This window comes from Octopus bimaculoides, chromosome 25 (genome assembly GCF_046866305.1).
Source record: "Octopus bimaculoides isolate indiv1 chromosome 25, ASM4686630v1, whole genome shotgun sequence".
Taxonomy (NCBI): Eukaryota; Metazoa; Mollusca; class Cephalopoda; order Octopoda; family Octopodidae; genus Octopus; species Octopus bimaculoides.
Window position 1 is genome coordinate 9,573,057 of NC_142952.1, and position 22,500 is coordinate 9,595,556.

Genomic DNA, 22,500 nt, shown 5'->3' on the forward strand with positions numbered 1-22,500 from the left:
CTGCGCATCATCAACCACGGCATGCCCAGTCCTCCTTTTAACGGGTGTTGGCAGCAAACGGATCGCCTAACCATCGGAACGCTTCCTTTCCACAAGAAGCGGAAGAGGATGCGCTCCAGTTTGGTGATGGTAGGGTCGGGACAAGGAACGACGGTCAGGCGGTAGTAGATGACGGACGCGATGTACGTGTTCGCCACCTCCGCCCGACCTTTCAGGGAAAGCTTCCTCTCGGCCCATTGCCGGGCTAGAGTGGCCACCCTTCTCGTTATCTCGTCCCAGTTCTTCTCCGTTTGGAGGTCTGGACCAAACCAGACCCCGAGCATCTCAACCGGACCATCAGTCCAACGTCCCACGACGGAGGCGCTACTTGACGGCATGGGGTTGCTTCTCCAGGTGCCGAGCCGCAAGCCCACTGACTTATCCCGGTTGATTTTCGCTCCCGTTACCGCTTCGTAGTCTCTCAGTGTCTCGCCGACAAGCTCGATGTGCTTTTGGCTAGACACTATGACGGTGACGTCGTCCGCGTATGCCGACACGCTCGTCCCGCATCCCAACTCTCGCGGGATGCCCCTCAGCGTCGCCAGCTTACGCAGTAGTGGCTCGAGAGTCAACACGTACAGAAGCGACGAGAGGGGGCATCCCTGACGGACCGAACGTGCAATGTCGAAGGGTCTTGATAGATGCCCATTGACGCGAACTACCGAACGGATGCCTCTGTACAAGGCAGCCATCCAGCCGCGGAAAATGGGACCGAAGCCGGCTGCTATGAGGACAGCCTCCAAGTATTGATGGTCTACCCTATCGAAAGCTTTCGATTGATCTAAATTGATCAGGGCCCCACCCATGCCAGGTTCCTTAACTACCCTCTCTATGATGTAGCGCATCAGATGGAGGTTGTCATGGATGCTCCTGCCCGGCACCGCGCACGTTTGCGCCTTGCCGATCAGTTTCTCGATGACAAGCGCCAACCGCTTGGCTAACACCTTGGCCAAAATTTTCAAGTCTGCATTGAGCAGAGTGATGGGCCTAAAGTTATCTATGACGTCCCCCTTGTTTGGATCTTTCTTCAGCAGCGTTACGGCTCCTCGACTCACAAAACCGGGAATGCTCCCGTTTTGCTGCCAGTTGCAGTACACCGCCACCAAGACGTCTCCAAACAAGTCTGGCTTACAGTTGTAAAGCTCGTAGGGCAGACCATCCAAACCCGGAGATTTGTCCCTCGAGCATCCCGCCATCGCGTCCCTCACTTCCGCCGCCGTGATGGCACCTTCGCAGCACTCCGCCTCTCTTGCCGAGAGTCGTGGCAGGCTGTGCAGGTAGGCACTGAAGTCCACCCTGCGTTCTCGCTCGCCATTCGTCCCAAACAGTCGAGCAAAGTGCCGCTGAAAGGCCTCACACATTTTGCTTGGTTCGAGCAGTTCGCGCCCCTGTTCGTCCACCAGAGACCGAATGGTGGCTTTGTTGCCCTGTTGCGCCTCCGCCACCCGGGCCTCTCGTGCGGCTCCAACACCTTCGTTTCTTAGAGCACGCATCCTAGCCCTGACAACGCACCCTTCGTGTTTGGCGTTGAAGTGTTGGTCAAGGGCCAACCTCGCCGCCAAAACGTCGGATGCGATGCCACTTCTAATTGCCTCTTCTAGCTTCTTAACTAGTTCACCCTCTACTCTGTTTCTGTCTATGGCTAGTGCTTTGCTATACCTAACCGCTTCTGCTTTTATTGCTCTCTTGAGGGCAAACCACCATTTGTTATTGATGATGGCTCCTGTCAAAGCCCTCTTTACTAACGTGCTAATCCGGTCTCTGAAAACTGGTCTCGACGGGAAAGACGTGTTTAGTTTCCAGTAACCGGAGCCCTGCCTATGTGTCTTATCTAAGTCTAGCGTACACGTCACAAGTTTGTGATCCGTGTAGCTGACTATGTGAAATTGTGGACACCCTATGCTATCTCTATCTACTCTCCTACACAGTATTCTATCTAGATACGATCTCGACGACCCGATATATATAGATATAGATATATATAGATATAGATATATATAGATATAGATATATATAGATATAGATATAGATATATATATATATAGATATATATAGATATAGATAGATATATATATATATATATATATATATATATATATATATATATATATAGATATAGATATGTATATAGATATAGCTATATATATATATATATAGATAGATAGATATAGATATAGATATAGATATAGATATATATATATATATATATATATATATATATATATAGATATAGATATATATATATATATATATATATATATATATATATATATATATATATATTGATATATAGATATATATATACAGATATATATACATATATATATACACACACATGCATTTATATAAATACATATACATATACACACACATACATATATATATATAATGAAAACAATGGGATTTAAAAATCCGCAAACCAAACCAATGATTAAAACTGATAACAAGAAAGAAGACTTCAAAAGAACCCTTTATTCACACAATGTTTTAAGGTCAAAGGGAAACTTTTAAGGAAATGGTTGATCTGTGTCTAACGCATAGTACTAACATTTCCTTGAGGACCATTTTAGGCTAAGTTACTGATGGACAAATAGCTTGAATGCCTATCCCTGCTGATAAACTCAGCTTTGTTCATTTTCAAACAGATTAGATCCTGAGCTTTGAATTTCTGTTTAATTGATAATGGTATCGGCAGATGTTTTGCTGTATCTGAGGTTCTTGTACTATGTTTAATGTGTCTAAGAATTTTACCATTGTTTCCCTCTAAGGTTAAGATTATATGTAATGTTGAAGTATTTATTGGAATGTACAATTGCACTGAGGCATCTATTGTGTACCTGTTATCTTGTGGTATAAGAATGTAACTTCCATTAACCAATATAATGTTGCCGTCATTCTGATCTTCCTCTTCCACCCACTGTAAGATAGTTTTTGCATCTGAAAAAGAAATAATAATGATAATAGCAATGATTTCTTTTATTTTCCACCAGGTGGCTATGGGTGTGAGACATAAAATGTAGGGATTTATATAGAATGGAGTGATAAAAAAAAATGTAGGAAGTGTACATGGCATACAGTATTACCAAGATGTATAAATAGTATGCATCAGTAAAAAAAGGTGATAGTGATGTGATCCTCATGATAAAGGAGAATCTCTTGGGCCAATTGAGGAAACCTACCATCAAAGATCTTTCTGAACATCGAAGGAAAGTACCCTCTCCAATTTCTGCTTTCCAACTTACAGGTCTATACTTAGAGTGTGGTACCATCCACTCTTACCATTTTTGCAACTATCACCCCTCTTTCAATAAATTCACTCAAAGACAGCACCACCTCCCACTATACCCTCAGTTTCCTTTTCACAAGTGGAACTTCAAAAAAGTTGATGATGGCTCTACCAAAAGAAGAATGTATCTGTCCTCATTCCTTTCAGCTTCACCTGCCAGTTTCTTTTGCCATAGCTACCAGACAAAGGAAAACTGCCCTACCTACCAAGTTAAAGGAGGGTGCCAGGGCAATCACCAGTATGAACTCAGTAAATGGATCTGCTCCATACATGACAGCAACTGTCTGACAGAACTACCCAAGTCAGCAATGCCTGAACAGTGAATGAATGCATGTAGAACAGTGTGCATCTCAGACAAACCCATCTGACAGCACCTCCATGCCTGTATAGTTTATCTTGAACTGGTAGTGCCCTTCAGTAGCACCAGCAGGTCAAGGACTTCCAGAAGTTATCCATGGTCATTCTCAATTGGTTACTCCTCTGGAACAGACTAGCCAGTTCATTTTCATTGTTGACCAGAGTCTCCTTGAGAATGTTATCCCAATTCACCATCACTAAACCTCTTTAGCTTGCAAGAGTGGAACATCCACCAACTTTATTTGCCTGACTGATAGAGAACTGAAAGTGACTGATGACATTTTAACTGCCAAGTGCTCAATCCTGGTCTTTTCTATACCCAGGACTGCAGCTCTTTCAAGGAGACCAGCTGCAGAAAGACTTACCTCAGAACAGTGCCCACATGTTCACCATCCAGAAATTATTGTAGGTAGAACAATCACTGCATATGTCAGTGTATCAGCAACCATATCATGCCCAAGCTGCCATGAATAGGCCATTGACACCAGAATGACTGCCTGCCCATTGGAATGCTTCCCTTCCACAAGAAACTAAATAAGAGTCATTCCAACTTGATCAAATGATAGCTGAAACAAGGCACGATGGTCAGTTGGTAAATACTATATAGGCATTCATCACTTCTGCTTGCCTTTTTAAGGGTATCTATGGAGTCTCCCTCATCCATAGATACCATCCACTTTAAGTGATCAGCACTTCTTTATACAGCTGTCTTCATTCATGCACATCACATGCCCAAACCAATGTGGTCTTCTCTCTTGCATGCTACATCGGATTCTTCTAATGCTCAACTTTTGTCTCAGCATATTTGCACTTTGTCATACATGCACAACTGATGTTGTACATCCAACAGAGCATACTAGCTTCATTTTTCTCTTGTTTATGCATTCAGAACCCATGTATCACTACCATGGAGAATAGCCATTTGTGTACAAGTATCATACAACATGTCTTTCACTCAGAGAAAGTCCTTTTGTTGCCAACAAAGGTTAGGGTTAGAGTTTCTCCATCCTATTCTAATTCTAGCAACAATACTTTCATAACATCTTCCACCTAGGTAACAGAAACTATCTACAACCTCAAGAGAGTCTCCTGAGCATTTAAGGGAGTCTAATTCTTGTGTATCCTAAGTGCTTATTGTTCCTGAACGTCTTCCACATACGAAGACAACTTTTTCTGTTAATCTACCACTGATTCCATTACACCTCTTACGTGTCCACAGCTTACAAAAGGTGCAACAAATGGAATTACTTCCAACTCCTTTCCTACATATTGAGCAGGGCCATTTACCTGACAGAAGGAGAGTCTTATCTGTTTTCTTGCAAACAACTTTGGCCCTCACTATGTTTACTTTAAAGCCCTTTGATTCTAGGTTTTGCTTCCATACCCAAAATTTCTTCTCCAATTCTGCTATAAGAGTGAGATTACCAGCATAAAGTAAAGTAGTTCCCATGGGCATCCCATTTTGAATTCCTCTGTTATGGCCTGTGAGACTATGATGAATAAGAGTAGACTGAGAATTAAGCTCTGGTGGACCCCTACTTGTACATTAAATTCATCACTGTATTCATGGCCGACTCTCACTCTACTGACAGTACTATTATTACACGGCACTCATTTACTCCTACATTATCCTACGTTCTCTAAATTTAGTGCCCTTTCATACTAGTTATTACTAACCTCCTTCTTTGCAGGATCACTAACTGCAAGTGAACCATTATCCATGTGAACACATTTCTCTCCAACAACATCCCGATTTTCTCTAACACACTGTGTTAAAATACTGTGTTATTGATGTTAAAATACTGAATATATTTATTTCTCTTGTTCATTGATGTAGCATTTGTTCTTTTGTATTTTGTTTGTATGTTTTGGTGGTTGTTGTTTGGTCTGTAATAGTTAAACCATGACAGTAAACCATGACAGTTAAACCATGACAGTAAACCCCTCCCACCTGTAGTATTATCAGACAAATGTAGTTGTAGTGAGCCTACATGTCTTTAATTACAATTATAGTTGGCCTAAGTTTTTCAATAGTGCGGGAGTTAACCCAAGTAGGTAATAGGAGTCACTAAAACAACTCTATAATGAAAGTATTTTAATCAATACTGTAATAGTAAGAATTAGTGTAAATCTGTAGTTATTTAAATCTGTATGAATTAGCTTACTTAACTCTCTGTAACCCCTTGTTTTTAGCTGGAAATAGGCATGTTGAGCTGAAAGGTAAGAAGAGAGAAAGCAGACAATGAGAAGGATATATTTGAATACAGGTTCAATATCTGGTAAAAAACTAAGGCAGAAAAAAAGGGCACTTCCTGATGTATTTCATATATTTCATACTTCAGGTTATCATCTAATAAATAACTATACCACATATTAACTGTTACATAATCATTATTATCATAACGAAAATTTTCTACATGGATGACGATTATTCACCATTAACGAAAGGGAGCCAAGACTATATAAACATCTATATATTACACCCATCACATTGTAGATTCATGAGCTTTAACATGTTCAGTTGTATAGTAGCAAAGCTGGGACTGATAGTACAATTCTAGTAAATGTGCACAGGAGGCTTCACCCTATCAAAGTGTCATCTAAAGCCATAGTCCAGTTAATTATTCTAGACATTTCTTTCACATATTTAATGATGTGGGTATTTTTGCTATTTATTTCTTTAGTATGTCTGATACTTTTCAAATTGAAAGTATTGTTGCCCGTTTTAAGGTTGTAATATATTGAGGACATGTTTAGAGATTTGATTAGCATTACAATATGTTAGTATCAGATTTTACAGACACATGGAAAATTAATGAAAATAACTTACGTTGAGGACGCTGTAGGTAATGTTGCTCCTAAAGTAGAAAGAAAAAGAGATGAGAAAAGGGAAATTAGGATAAGATGGTGACTGATGTTGTTTTATAACTTTCATCACATTACTTTTTCCTTTAAGGTTCGTCACTGTCTAGTTAAATTCATGGTACACTCCTGATACACTTGTCTCAGTATTGTGTAGACTTGTGATGTGTGTGTGTATATATATATATATATATATATATATATATATGTGTAAGGGACGACCGTGCGAACTCATAAAAGGAGAAATGGTGACAAATGGAAAAACAGAGGACTCCTTTTATTTAAACGTGTCACACGGTCGAACACAAAATATTATATATATCAGATATGATATACAAAATGTTATACGACGATAACATAGATGACCAGTAATGAAAGACCACAACCGTATTAGATGAATAACAGAGATATTTATTGTAGCGTTAAAGATGTATGTCTGTGTGAGAGTGTGAATGCGACATATAAGAACATAATCAAAGACAGGCCGTCATACAAAGAAAAGTGTGTATGTGAGTGATACATGTGTGTATGAGTGTTTACAGCAGATAGAAAGAGAGTCAATAACACGTGAGCAATTATACCAGATCTTTAGTACACTATAGGAAAAGTTCTGTATGTGAAAGTGAGTTGGCTGAGTGTGGCAGAGCTGATCACTAGCTGTGATGTCGTGGCATCGATGCCGGGCCGTGATTCTTGTTATACAGATGTTCGTCGCTAGCTGAGAATTTCTTGTCTGTTTATTTATCGTGGTGAAGTTGAGTCACCTAACAGAATCGAAGAGAGAGATGTGCCGCGGTAGTTTGGTGTGGTGTACATAGTAAGTCGTGTTGACGCTGGTGGTGTAGAGGCTGCTTGGTAGTAGTCGTAGAAACGTGTTGCTGATGTGGCGACGGCGGTGGTCATCGTGGCTGGACGAAGCTGCTGAAGTGGTCGCTGGCTGCTGCTGCTGTCGTGTGGTACACAGAACAGTCTCTGAGAGAAACTGGACCGAGACAAATTTGTGGGGTATGAGTTGATCTATTTATAGCGTTAAGAGGGCTCCAAATGGCTTTAGTTTAATACTCTATCACATGACCTTATTAGGGGCTGTGATTGGTGAGTTTGCGTTCTGGCGGGAACAGTTCGAAGAAGTTGCCGATTCGAATAATAATCAGTCACGTGATGACAAGGAATGGGTTCTCTACTACGCTCGCATTTATTTATATTTAAATGAGAAGATTGTATGTATGTAATGGCGATAGTAGTTTGTATCTAATGGCGGGAGGTAGTTTCACTACATATGTATAGGTTATTATTATAATCATGTTGTCAAGCGATGTTGGAGGGACAAGCACAGACACACACACACACACACACACACACACACACACACACACACACACACACACACACACACACACATATATATATACACACGACGGGCTTCTTTCAGTTTCCATCAACCAAATCCACTCCCAAGGCTTTGGTCGGCCCAAGGCTATAGTATAAGACACTTGCCCAAGGTGCCACGCGGTGGGACTGAACCCGGAACCATGTGGCTGGTAAGCAAGCTATTTACCACACAGCCACTCCTACGCCTATGTTAAAGTTTTTATTTTGGAATGAACGAACACAAAAATAGGTGCTAAGCTAGTGATTAAACTTGTATTTTGTTGGGATTAATCCAATGATAATCAAAATAATTGCTTATCAAAAAAACAAAAACTGACATATAGGACAGATATGTAAAATATATTTTGCGTACTTCTTTATCTGATGATTTAGATAAGCTGTAAAAGCACAAAAGTTCTCCAGACATTTAGCTGTTATTTTTAGTATATCGAGTTTCGTGGTGAGGGTTTCACATGCCGTGGGCCTTTTGCTGTTTCGCTATAAATCTACGCATACGGAAACGGACAAAATAGCTGTTCATTTTCACTTTTAGACAGCGGGATGGGGTATGGATCAATTTTGGAGTTTTTCATAAACAATTTGAAACTAAAATTTGTTTCCCCCTCCATATTCTTAATCTCTGTATTTTTCCATTGTCTACATGGAGAAAATTTTTTTTTCAATCTATTGAAAAAAAAAAAAATTCGAAAAAAGTTAAAAATTAAAAAAAAATTTCGAGTGGGGTAATTAAAAATTTTGAAAACATTTTTTTTTTTTTGCATATTCGGAATCTCCGTCATCAAAAACATAGGAATCCGGTGAAAAAAAAACCAAAAAAAAAACCAAATGTCAGTATTGGATGCGGGGTGGGGGACTGTGCGCACAACAGTTATGCATTGGAATCGTTCTAATCGTCTCATCCCCGCTCCCAAAACGGTAGTCCTTGGGTTAAACATTGAAACCATTATGATTATTATTTAAGACAGTTTGATTTGAGTCCATGTAACTCGAAGTTTTGAAAGATTCTAGGAAGAAGAAGAAGAAGAAGACGACTTTCATATATGAGATTACATGTAAATATTTACCTTAAAAACAACTAGTATAACAATGAAAATACACAGCAAGGCGATGATGATCCAAAGTTTATAACGATTACACCATTGCTTTATGCGTTGACATTTATTTTGATCGTTTACTGGAGGTTCCTGCGGTGTCCTAGTTTGATCGGCTCCTTGATGTGTCTGAAGCGATGTATTGGCTGGTTCAGTACCTTCAGTTCCTCTATCTTGATCCGTTTCTCGTTCATCCGTGAACGGTGTCTCTTCTGTGATCGTTCCATTCCCGTTACGATCAGTTTCGTCCATGTTACGATCAGTTAGCTTTTTTTTCTTTTCTTTTTGTTTGTGTGTAGTTGTTTCCTTCTTTTTAATTGGTTGGTCTTCTAAAGATTGTTGTGTCCGCTCGATTTTAAGAAAACGTTTCTGACCACTTTTGAAGCAAGTTTCCCCTCAGGTAACATTTTCTGCAATAAGTAACTACGATACAACGTGAGAGGAAACTGGCTTAATAGCTTGAAATAAACTTTAATTTTAATTTATTTTCATCTCTCACTTTCCACACCTGACAATATACTTCCTGGTCTCTCTCCACTTACTTTCTCTTTCTCCCTCTGTCATTCTCCCTATCTCCCTCCCTCTTTTACTGGTTCTCTCTCTCTCCTTCTCTCTCTCTTTCCCCTCTCTCCACCCATCTTTCTCTTCTCTTTCATAACTTTTCTCTCTCTTTCATAACCTTTCTCCCTCTCTGTCACTGCGATTTCATATTCTTATATTCTGGACCAGTGAATTGACCAAATCGTTAATGTGTCATATACAAACATACATGCACACACACGTATACATATATACGTGCGTGCGTACATGCATACATACATACATACATACATACATACATACACACTAACATCAAATACTGCTCACACACACACACACACACATATGCACAAATACCTAGATGATGTTGATAAAAGTTCCAATGAAGGAGCCTTGAATCTATGTTAGAGTCCGGCTCTTTCTCTATTGACAAGAAATACAGAAATGAAACTGATTGATAACATACATACATACATACATACATGGTGGAAATCAACCGAGCAAGACCACTTCCTCATTAAGTCCGTGCAAACGTTCCAAGAGTCCAAGAAGTTCCTGCGCATGGATTTGTTTTGGGTGAATAAAGTGTAACCAGCCATAAAACCAGTGGCACAACAGAGGTCGATATGTACTTCAGGGTTTTGTTTTTTTAATCTAAAAGGAAGGTCTAATGAGAAGTGCGGGTCCTTCACATGCTAATTAACACATAGCTAGGGCCCTAACACATAGTCGACATGGTAACAGTAGTAGTTAAGAGGTGGTCCCACACCCCCGCAACACCATGGAATTCGCTTACCGGGGACCCACTAGCACATGCAATTTAAAACTGTACCCAAGATATCCGTACGTATACAAATACTTGCATATATAGAACTGTACGTGCATACATACATGCTTACACACACACACACACACACACACACACACACACACACAGATAAACCTAGATAGGTGTGTCCACATAGTGAATTTTTTATCTCATTTCTTCTAGAAAAATGTTTTTTTTTTTTTGAAAACCTCTACAAATACATTTCAGACGGAGTAAAGTACGATTCTATCAAAATTTATTGATAAAGATACTTCAAGGCCGATCGTTTATTACCGATATTTCTATCTGCAAAATGAAAGTGGAAATTGAGGAAATAACGTCATGTATGACACTAAGACGGCGAGCTGGCAGAAACGTTAGCACGCCGGGCGAAATGCTTAGCGGTATTTCGTCTGCCACTGCGTTCTGAGTTCAAATTCCGCCGAGGTCGACTTTGCCTTTCATCCTTTCGGGGTCAATAAATTAAGTACCAGTTACGCAAAAAAAAAAAAAAAAAAAATCGCGGCGAGCTGGCAGAAACGCTAGCACGCCGGGCGAAATGCTTAGCGGTATTTCGTCTGCCACTGCGTTCTGAGTTCAAATTCCGCCGAAGTCGACTTTGCCTTTCATCCTTTCGGGGTCGATATATTAAGTACCAGTTACGCACTGGGGTCGATATAATCGAATTAATCCGTTTGTCTGTCCTTGTTTGTCCCCTCTGTGTGTAGCCCCTTGTGGGCAGTAAAAAAATAAGAAACGTTAGCACGCTGGCGAAATGCTTAGCGATATTCAGCTCTTTACGTTCTGAGTTCAAATTCCGCCGAGGTCGACTTTACCATTCATCCTTTCGGGGTTCATGAATTAAGTACCAGTTGCGCACTGGGGTCAATCTAATCGATTGGCTCCCTCCCCCAAAATTTCGGGCTTTGTGCCTAGAGCAGAAGAGAATGTCGTGCATGACAGTTAGTATGTGTGCGCATCCAGCATTTTCTTTTTATTATTTTATTCTTTTATATGTTTCAGCCCAATGACTGTGGCCATGCTGGAACACCGCCATTGTGATCATCTTTCCACTTTCCACCTTTGTCGGAGCGGCTTTTGATGAAGGATGGAGTTCGATGTTACTGCCCTCTTTTGAGTTTCTTCTCTAGCTATTGGCTCATCCGAGATCTCGGTGAGCCAGAGGTCAAGTTCACGCTTGAAAACGTCTACATCCACTCCGTGGAGACTCCTCAGATGCTTCGGCAGACAATTAAACAACTGTGGGCCCTTGAAACCCAAGCTATTGCAGTACATCGTCCTTGCCTGAGATGAAGCAGTCGGCACAGTGACGTCCTGTTCGTGGTCTGGTATAGCTCTTTATTCCAAAGTTTGGTACCAGTCCTTCCAGTATCTTCCATATATATATATATCACTGCATACCTCTCCCGCCTTCGTTCCAGGGAACAGAGTCGTAGCTCTTTCAATCTGTCCCAGTAGCTCAGTCGTTCCATTGATGCAATTTTCTTTGTGTAATGTCGTTGAACTGCTTCAAGCTCTGCTATCGTCCTTGTAGTATAAGGTGACCATAGCTGAGAGCAGTAGTCCAGTCGACTGAGGATAAATGACTTCCATAGTGTCATCTTTGTTTCTTGTGTCATCTTTGTTTCTTGGTTCTCAGAATCCATCCAGCCAGTCTTCTGGATACTGCTACCATTTTGCACTGCTCTCTCACTTAATAATAATAATAATAATAATAATAATTTCACCTATGGTAAAAATTTACCATGGTCGAATATACCGTGGTGGAATTTACCGGTCACCATAGACATAGATATAAATGTCTAGCCACAACTTGCATATGCAAGTGCTGCTATCAGTCAAAAGCTCCGCATACCGGAATATATATATATATGTACTAAATCCACTCACAAGGCTTTGGTTGGAATGGGGTTATTGCTGAAGATATATATATATATATATATATATATATCTATATATATATATATATATATATATATATATATATATATAAAATATATAGTTTTAGGGAAAATAACCAAGTTTCAAGAACTAATCGATGAAAATCCACTATCACATATAGAAAAATTAACAATTAAAAGCACAATAAATGAGTATAATATAAAACAAAGTAAATATCATAAGATAAAGATAATAAAATGACTACACGTGTTTCATAACTAATTTTCAAATAGAAAGGAAATTTAAATCAATTAAAATCAATTGAAATTATCGAAAATAAATTCTATTCAAAAATATAGCTAATCTTCGGGTCGTAAGTAGAACAATAATTAAAATAAATAAATATATATATCTCAACCAACAATAAATACCAAATGAATTTATATGAAATACTTATTTCATAAAGATAGAAAAATTATTAAAAATATCAAAATATCAAAATAATAAACATTCAATAATCATCCCTTCATCCATTATAATATATGCTAACATGTATATTATATACAAAAACCAGCTTACATAAATTATCATTGTTTTAAATTATCATTGTTTTAAATACAATTTGAACGAAGTTTAAGTTTTAAATAATAATGAAGATAAAATTAGTACATATTTAACCGGTGTAATAGTTAAAGCTATATTATTTAAAACTAAAAACGTTTATTTAATTATCATTAAAAATCAATAGAATAATAGAAAAATACAAGAATATTTATTTCTAAAAACGTAAAAAATTGAAATATGAATGAAAAAATTATGAATGAAAACATTATGAATGAAAAAATTATGAATGAAAAAATTAGGAAAGAAAAAATTATTAAGAATAAAAGATTAATCTTTATATATATATATACAAAGTTTTAATTAAAAAACCTTTAACGATATTATAAACAATAAAGACTAATTATTAATCAAATATTATTAATCAAAAACAATCAAAAATATATCAACACTATTCAAATCGAAGTTCTAATATTATGTTGAAATGAAACTATAACTTCTAAATAATTTAGTGTTAAATAAGTTATCTATTAAAAATAATCTTTAAAGAACCAAATGAATAATATAAAAAACAAGAATACATATTATTTTCGGTTACTTAATGGAACGACGCTTCCCTACGTTTTCAGCACACGAAGGATATTGGTGGTTTATAGCGTCTGGTCCCACCTTCGCAATCTCCACCGTTCAGACCCTAAATGCTCATAATTTCTTAATACCCGTTTCTATCTATATTCCTCTGTCTCCCTATCTTTATGTCTGCCATCATCAAATCAAAGATTACAACAACAACAATAAGTATATAGATGTGATCGATCCCAGTATTTGATTGGAACTTATAGGTTCAGGGTCTCTAAATACGTTGTAATTGATAAACTCGATCGCATTACTTGACTGGGTATTTATTTTATCGATCTCAGTAGTGGGAAAAGCGAAATCTTTAGAGTTATCTCCCTTCCTCTGCTATTTTCACATCCTTCAATTTACATCGATTTCTCTAATTAATAATGAAATCCATTCTAATTCATCTCTACTTTTTATATCATTTCTTTCGGGACGGTTGCTATTTTCCCCGCTTTTTCTGTTTCTCCCAATGTCATCTCAACCTTTTTGTCCCACGCTTGACTTGGATTCACAAGTTCTGCTTATTTTACCGTGAAATGATTGTTTAGTGTGTGTGTGTAACTTTTTTTGTTGTTGTTGCTTGTTTCAGTCATTAGCCTGCGTCCATGCTATGAGACCGCCTTGATGAATTTCTAGTCGAATGAATCGACCGCAGGTACATGCTCTATTGGGCACTTATGCTGAACCCCTTGGTTGCGACGACGTAAACACTCTGACACCAGTTGTCAAGCGATTGTGGTGGACAAACAGGCACAAAGACGCGCGCGCACCCACTGCTTACTTTTTTTTTTCCTTTTTCTCTCAGTCTTTCTTCTCTTTTCTCTATCACATGACTTTGTAAATTAACAATCTGGTGTGTTTATTTTAATGGCCTACCGATGTATATAGTGCGCTTCTCTGCCCGAGGTGTCAAGAGGACACTCGACAAGAAATGGAAACAATTGAAAGAAGATGATAATGAAAATAATAATAACAATAATAATAATGTTTCTTTTTTATTAGTCAGTAAAGAATTACAAGATCGTCATAAAAACATGAACAGAGTGGCTGTGTGGTAAGTAGCTAGCTTACCAACCACATGGTCCCAGGTTCAGTCCCACTGCGTGGCACCTTGGGCAAGTGTCTTCTACTATAGCCTCGGGCCGACCAAAGCCTTGTGAGTGGATTTGGTAGACGGAAACTGAAAGAAGGCCGTCGTATATATGTATATATATATATATATATATATGTATGTGTGTGTGTATGTTTGTATGTGTGTTTGTCCCCCCAACATCGCTTGACAACCGATGCTGGTGTGTTTATGTCCCCGTAACTTAGCGGTTCGGCAAAAGAGATCGATAGAATAAGTACTAGGCTTCTAAAGAATAAGTCCTGGGGTCGATTTGCTCGACTAAAAAGGTGGTGCTCTAGCATGGCCACAGGTCAAAAGACTGAAACAAGTAAAAAAGAGTAAAAGAGTATAAGAGAAAAACAATCAAGCGGTTAAGGTGTTACTCTCATGATCATGAAATCATAGTTTCGATTCCCAGATCAGGCAATGTATTGTGTTAGTGAGCTAAACATTCCGTTTCATTTTGCTCCTGTTCACGTGGGCTGTAAACCCTTGCATATCAGTGTAGGGTTAGGGTGATTAGGCATGCATTCAAATAGAAATACTCTTCAGTATTCACGACTTTATAAATTCTCTCTCCTTACATGAATGTCCTCGAATTTCAGACAAAGTATTGAGATTTATATAATCAAAGGTAAAGAAGAATCAAAAGTAAAATGGCTGATCAGAATTTAAACACAACACTAACATTTTATTAAAGATTATTTACATGTAAGCTGGTGATATACAAGTAGCTTGAGGGCATATTGGGCCTGACAAATCTCGCTTTGTTTATTTTCAAAAAGATTTCATTGTTAGATACAAGTTTGTATCGAAATGATAATTGTATGATGGCATGTTCTGGTGTATTTAAAAAGCTGGCTCTTTTCTTCATAAACACATAATGTTTTCCATTATATTTTCTCGCCAACACCAAGGTAGTAACTGCTGCAGTAGAATTTTTCGGAATGTACAGTTGCACTGCACAATTTATTTGGTAAACCCCATCTTGAGGTATAGAAATGTAAGTTCCATTAACCAATTTAAAGTTGCCTTCATCTTTCACCCACTTTAAATAAGAAGCTTCCTCTGAAAAAGGAAAATGAATAACAATCATGTTTTCTTTATTAACCACGAAAAGTCCACAAAAAAAACAAAACATTTGGAATGATACAAGACAGTGTGGGGTTACATAAAATGAATCATGTAAACAGTGAAAACGATAAATAAACTTTAACAATGAAAAATTCCCCAAAAGAGAGAAATTTTCTAGGGTTTCTTGTGAAGACCCCACAAAACCAGTTGCCTTGACCACTAGGACAAGTGTCTTTTCCACATCATTTTCCTTCACCACTTTTATCCATATCTCAATAAGATCGCTGAAAGGCAACACTTCCCTCTCCATCCTTATTTTCCTCTTCAAGTGAAACTTGAAGTTGATGTGAGGTTGGCTAAGAGAATGTGTGTCTTCAGCTCCTTTAACCCCATCCACCATACATCTTCTTCCACCATGGTCACCATGCATATGAAAACTTCCTGTTCTTCCTGGTTAAAAGAAGGTGGTAGGGCAATCTTCATAATGGATTCAGTTGATAGCCAGGTCTATCACATAAGTGACAGCAGGTGTTCAACATAAACCCACAGGTCAGCAATGCTTGGGCACCGGATGGGTATGCATGTAGGATAACTTTGATGCCCTGCACACATCTCAGACATGTTTGGTTGATGGATTTCCATGCCTATAGACTTTATTTCAAACAGGCAATGCTCCCCAGTATCACAGCCAGGCCAGGTATTTGTGGAAGTTATCAATTGACCGTAGGCTAAAAGTTCTCTCGAAGTGAGTGTCTAGTTGGTTTTGGGCCTAGTGTCTCCCCAAGAACATCACTGTGTTTTCCCACCACTAATTCTCTATAGAATGTTAAAGTGAACTTTCCATCTATCACAATGCCTGACCAGTTGAGGACTGTGAATTCCTGAAGACATTCCACTTTCCGAATGCTTTCTCTTGGTCTTTGCCTGACCCAGGACTGCAGATGGCGAAAGATGCATCTGGTGAACAGCAACCACACCTGTTTTCCAAGGAAGTGTTGGAGATGTTATAACCTCAGCACATGTTAGCAAATCATCAGCTATAGCATGCCCAATCTACTATGCTGTGGGTATTGTCAAAAGATGGACCACATGACCATTGGAACATGCCCGTTCCACAAGAAGTGAAAAAGTATATGCTCCAATGAACTCAGACGAGGTCCTGAGACAAAGCATAAGTCAGGTGGTAGTAGATGATGGTCATGATGTACATGTTCACCACCTCTGTCCAGCCTTTCAGGGATAGCTTCCTCTCAGCCCTTTTCTGGGTGAGAGTAGTCACCTTACTCATTCCCTCAACCCAGGTTTTGTCCATCTGGAGGTCCAGACTGAACTAGACCCTGAGCAATTTAACCAGTGTATCCATCCAGTGCCCAACATCACAGGTGAATGGCTTGGACTTGCTTCTCCAGGTACTGAGCCACAAGCCCACTGACTTCTCCTGGTTAATTTTTGCTCCTGATACAACTTCATGGTCCCTGAGAGCAGTGCTGCTTATCTCAATGCATTTTCCTTTTGTCTGCATATGCCGACATGGATCTGTCACATTCTAGTTCATGCAGGATGCCTCTCAACATCATCAGCTTCTGAAGAGTCAGTATGTACAAGAGAGGACAGCCTTAGCAGACCAAATGCATGATGTTGAATGGTTCCAAAAGATGACCAGTCACACTGAACTAATGTACCAATGACAGCAAAGGGATTTTATATCTCTAAGCTAGAAATTGATCTATAGTTAACTCTTTTTTAAAAAAAATCTTCTTTGTTCATTTTTCTCGCTTTCAACCAGTGCTAATGGAGTACATAATGTAGTTTTCAGAGCTATTTGGTGTCTATTTCTAGCCGGTGCTATTCATTAGTGCCCTTATTATAATTATATTTATATGATTATATACTTGTATTAATTGTTACCAATATGGGTTTTATTACATGCTGTCTACTTGATAAAATCTTATAATGATTTCATCCTTAATTATAGATCAGTCATTTTAATGAATTTTAATTATCTTTTTCTGATGATATCTGAAAACAAACAGCAATTTTAGCAAAACATATTAAGCAACACTGATAATAAATAAAAAAAAAAAAAAACATCAAAACAAACAAGCTTTTGATGGTTTTATAGATATTTCAAAATTATGATGCTAGGTGTTTCCATTGTTTTGTCCAACCCCTGTATGTGTGTGTATATATATATATACACACACACACACACACACACACATACGTATGACTGGTAGATTATTTTATTTGTGAAAATACAAAGCTCAGCTTGATTGTCTGAGTTGCTTTTTGGTTGTTTTATCCCAGTGGTAATCTTTCATGGTCTTTTGCACTTTTATTTAGCGTTATCTGATAATCAGCATATAAAATTGTTTGACTCACGTACTAATTTTATATTATATCTTATTTTTTCTTGTGTTACGTTTATGTATTTCACTTGTCATTCATCAGCGGTGACGGTTGCAGGATGCCCAAATGTTAGGTTATCTTCAAGATTCTCTCTTTACTTCCTAAATTCAACTCTTTTACTCTTTTACTTGTTTCAGTCATTTGACTGTGGCCATGCTGGAGCACCGCCTTTTAGCCGAACCGCTAAGTTACGGGGATGTAAACACACCAGCATCGTTTGTCAAGCGATGTTGGGGGGACAAACACACACACACAAACATATACACACACATACATATATATATATATATATATATATATATATATATATATATATATATATATACATATATACAATGGGCTTCTTTCAGTTTCCGTCTACCAAATCCACTCACAAGGTTTTGGTCGGCCCGAGGCTATAGTAGACACATGCCCAAGGTGCCACGCAGTGGGGCTGAACCCGGAATCATGTGATTCATGAGCAAGCTACTTACCACACAGCCATTCCTACGCCTATGATGAAAGAATATGATTATAGTATTTTAATTAATGCTATAATCATTAGTTTAAATCTATAACTGTAATTATTTAAGGGGATAATTTAAATTATGAGAAAAATCTGTATAAATTAGTTTACCCGATGCTGTGTAATGACTTGTTTTCAGGTGGAACAAGGCATAGTGAGCTGAAAGATATTAAGAGAGAAAACAAACAGTGAGAAACATATATTTGAATACAGGTTCAATATCTGACAGAAAACTAAGACAGAAGAATGCATTTCATATATTGAACACGTCAGATTATCATCTCGCAAATAACTATACGACATATTAACTGTTTCACAATCATTATTATCAGAATGAAAATGATTTACATGGAGAACAATTATTCACCATTAATGAAAGGGAGCCAAGACTATATAAGCAGCTATATATTACAACCATCACATTGTAGTTCCATGAGCTTTAACATGTTCAGTTGTACAGTAGTAATGCCTTGCTGGGACTGATAGTACAATTCTAGTAAATGTGTACAGGAGGTTTCATCCTATCAAAGTATCATCTAAAGCCATGATCCAGTTAATCATTCTAGACATTTCATTCATATATTTAATGATGTGGGTATTTTTATCATTTATTTCTTGAGTATGTCTGTTATTTTCAAAATTGAAAAAAATTGCTGCCTATTTTAAGAAACTAATTGCTGCCTATTTTAAGAAACTAATGTATTGAGGACATGTTTAGTGATTTGATTAACTTTACAATAGGTTACAGTGTTAGATAATTTCATTGAGAACATAGAAAGTGAAGTGATGAAAATAACTTACATTCTGGACGAAATGAGAGATTTTTCCGCTAAAGTAGAAAGAAAATGAGATGAGAAAATGAAAATTAAGATCTGATGGTGACAGGTGTTGTTTGCATAACTTTCATCATATAATAGTCCCCTTTAATGTTTGTCACAATCTTGTTACACTTTTGGCACACACCTGTTACACCTGATACAGTGTTGTATTAATCCTGAAATATTCAATTTTCTGTTTGCAAAATTTCTAATAAGAAACGTCTTACATGTTTCTTCTACATTTACAATTTTGTAACCCCTATTAACAAATGAAACATGTGTAATGGTGAATAGATAATACCAACATTTTTTTCAGTTTCCTGTTCTGATATATAATTACTCTGCAAAAAGTATTTCCTAGAATGTTCAACTCTTATGCAAATCTTACAAGAGAACACAACTTGAATTTTAACCCTTTCTACATAATCTTTATATATAAAATTGAGAGTGTGTGTGTGCGTGTGCGTGTGTGTGTGTGTGTGTGTGTGTGTGCGTATATCACCAAAACTTTAGAACTACCCAACCGATTTCATTCAAAAAGTGTTTGACCCGATGACAGAAAATTTTAAAATTTAGTCTAATAGGTGTAAAACAACTTGCTGGGAACGAATATGAAGAAGAAAAATGCGCGCTCGCGAACGAGGGCGGGAGGGCTCGGGACATTCACATCGTGAATGTTCCGAGACACCTCATCGGAGCCAAGAAACAATAAGGAGAATACAAGAGGCGCTCGAAAAATTGTAACATAAAAAATTATTATTGCAATTTACTGGACCCCCCCCCCCACACAAAAAAAAAAAAACAAGAAAAGAGAGGCCGGACGTCACGAATTTTTCAGATAGAAATAATTTTCAGGTTTTGTTTGTCCGTACGAGTGAGCTTGGGAATCAGTTTCTATGCTTTCAGGTTAACGCAGTGTGTATTTATAAAGTGTTGCGGACCCCTTTATATTTCAGGCTTTACCTTAGGGACCTCCTTATAAACGCTTATGAAATTTATACATAAATATTTGCTTAAAATAACATATATTTTTACATTTATTTATTTAACAGTATTTAACAAATAGGTTTATTGTCAATTAAAAGATTTCGATTAAAAAAACATATATAAAATCAAATTGCCCATAAAAAGTATTTGCTGTCCACGGACCCCTGTCTTGTCCTTGCGGACCCCCTGTGGTCCGCGGACCACATTTTGAAAACCCCTGGCTTAGACAATGCCAGTGCTCATGGCCCTTGTTTGGAGTGGAGGGAGGAAGACATGTCTTGGGGGCGGAGGCGGAAAAAAACAACACATATGGCATGCCGCCCCACTAGGGGAGGTGTGACACTTCTGTAAGCGAGTAGCTTCTAGTGATATGGATAAACAAAAGCTGATGTCTATTTTTATGGTGATAGCTAGGCATACACAACGTACACAGAGCGCAAAGTTGCGAGCTGCTTCACGAACTGTTTATTTATTAAACGAAGGAAAATAACAGTAGTAAGCTTCGGCGTTGATATTAAGGAATAAACTGAAGACCGACTAAGGGGCCAGATTCGATGGCTTCGTGGGGCCGGACGTTGGGCAGCACGGGGCTAGAGTATTATAGAGGGGCAGAGATAGTTGTCTTATTGTTGGCACTCCGTCGCTTACGACGTCTAGGGTTCCAGTTGATCCGATCAACGGAACAGCCTGCTTGTGAAATTAACGTTCAAGTGGCTGAGCATTCCACAGATACTTTGTACCCTTTACGTAGTTCTCGGGGATATTCAATATGACACAATGTGACAAGGCTGACCCTTTGAAATACAGGCACAACAGAAATAGGAAGTAAGAGTGAGAGAAAGTTGTGGTGAAAGAGTACAGAAGGGTTCGCCACCAACCCCTGCCGGAGCCTCGTGGAGCTTTAGGTGTTTTCGCTCAATAAACACTCACAACGCCCGGTCTGGGAATCGAAACCGCGATCCTATGACCACGAGTCCGCTGCCCTAACCACTGGGCCATTGCGCCTCCACGGGAGAAAGAGGTAGAGAGACGAGATAGAGAGAAAACAGATGGTGCTGGAGACGTATTGTGGCTTATCTGTGGGGAACAGAGATGGTGGTGGGGAGTATATGTGGCACAGAGGGGATAGAAGATGTTCCAAAAGTGTGTGAGTGGAGATGTCCAGATATGAGGAAGTGATGGCGAGAGAAAACGAGAATCTTTCCTGTTTGCCTTCACTTTTTGAAATTTTAAAATTAAGGGAAATTTTTCAAATTTGGTGTGTTGATGTAATTTTTCTGCTGAATCTCAGACCATTATTCACTTGTCCCAGAATTTTTTTTTTTTTTAAGTTACATATATACATACATACATACCTTTCACAGTAATTGTGTGTAAAAAAAAAACTTTGTAGTTTGTTAATTTTGGTGTCATTTGGATATTCTCCGTTTTGGCGGAGATTTTTTTCAAATCTTTTTTTATCACCTTCTTCGAAATGGTGCGGAACATCATGAAAAATTGGGGCAATTTTTAATGTTGTTTTGCCATAAACCCACCCACCCCGGCCCCACTTCCCTTTCCGGACCGATTTTGGCCAATTTTGCTTGGCACTACGCACTTAAAAATCATGGGAGAAGCCTTTTCGGTAAAAAGAACAGAAAAAGAAAAGAAAAAAAAACATATAAATATTTTGAGACGGAAAGATGCGTGATTTAAGGAAGATTTGGCTGTTGTTTCTAGCAGACCACACCATTAACTTTCTCATTTCTTTGTCACTCTCAAACTTATTCATGTCTATGCATGCATGTACATATGTAAGTATGCTGCTAGTAAGGTCTGTGTGCATATATAAATAATTAGTTCGGCTGTGTGGTAAGTAGCTTGCTTACCAACCACATGGTTCCGGGTTCATTCCCACTGCATGGCACTCTGGGCAAGTGTCTTCTACTATAACCTCGGGCTGACCAAAGCCTTGTGAGTGGATTTGGTAGGCGGAAACTGAAAGAAGCCCGTCGTGTATATATATATATATATATATATATATAGTTTTATTGAGCTTTTAATTATTAATTTTTCTATATGTGACAGTGGATTTTCATCGATGAGTCCATGAACCTTGGTTCTTTTCCCTAAAACTATATATTCATATATATTT

General features: G+C 38.3%; 3 protein-coding genes across 4 annotated transcripts in view; 1 reads left to right on the top strand and 2 right to left on the bottom strand.

Annotated features, from left to right (window-relative positions):
• The window catches only part of LOC106876234 (tetratricopeptide repeat protein 38), a 169,436-nt gene that overhangs the window by 138,366 nt on the left and 8,570 nt on the right, over positions 1–22,500 (top strand). The window lies entirely within an intron of this gene.
• LOC106876237 (uncharacterized) lies at positions 2,492–9,607 on the bottom strand. Its single transcript, XM_089341640.1, has 4 exons — positions 9,001–9,607; positions 6,513–6,540; positions 5,848–5,895; positions 2,492–2,976 (listed from the first exon to the last, which is right to left on the bottom strand). Exons 1-4 carry the CDS (start codon positions 9,277–9,279, stop codon positions 2,606–2,608), a joined length of 726 nt encoding a protein of 241 aa, XP_089197766.1. The 5' UTR covers positions 9,280–9,607; the 3' UTR covers positions 2,492–2,605.
• LOC106876236 (uncharacterized) overlaps positions 14,445–22,500 on the bottom strand; it is a 9,091-nt gene continuing 1,035 nt past the window's right edge. The window contains exons 2-4 of the mRNA XM_014924718.3: positions 19,363–19,390; positions 18,673–18,720; positions 14,445–15,641 (exon numbers count right to left, since the gene is read on the bottom strand). Coding sequence (XP_014780204.2) covers positions 15,268–15,641; positions 18,673–18,720; positions 19,363–19,390 — 450 coding nt within the window. The 3' untranslated portion in view covers positions 14,445–15,267. The remainder of the gene's footprint in view (positions 15,642–18,672; positions 18,721–19,362; positions 19,391–22,500) is intronic.

Excerpts from the sequence above, each read along its gene's own strand:
- LOC106876237 (XM_089341640.1), bottom strand. The coding sequence starts at position 9,279 with ATGGACGAAACTGATCGTAACGGGAATGGAACGATCACAGAAGAGACA. Across the intron at positions 5,896-6,512 it reads TTACCTACAGCGTCCTCAAC|CTCAACATGCCTATTTCCAG; the intron begins GTAAGTTATTTT and ends CTTACCTTTCAG. Across the intron at positions 2,977-5,847 it reads AAGGGGTTACAGAGAGTTAA|ATGCAAAAACTATCTTACAG; the intron begins GTAAGCTAATTC and ends TTTCTTTTTCAG.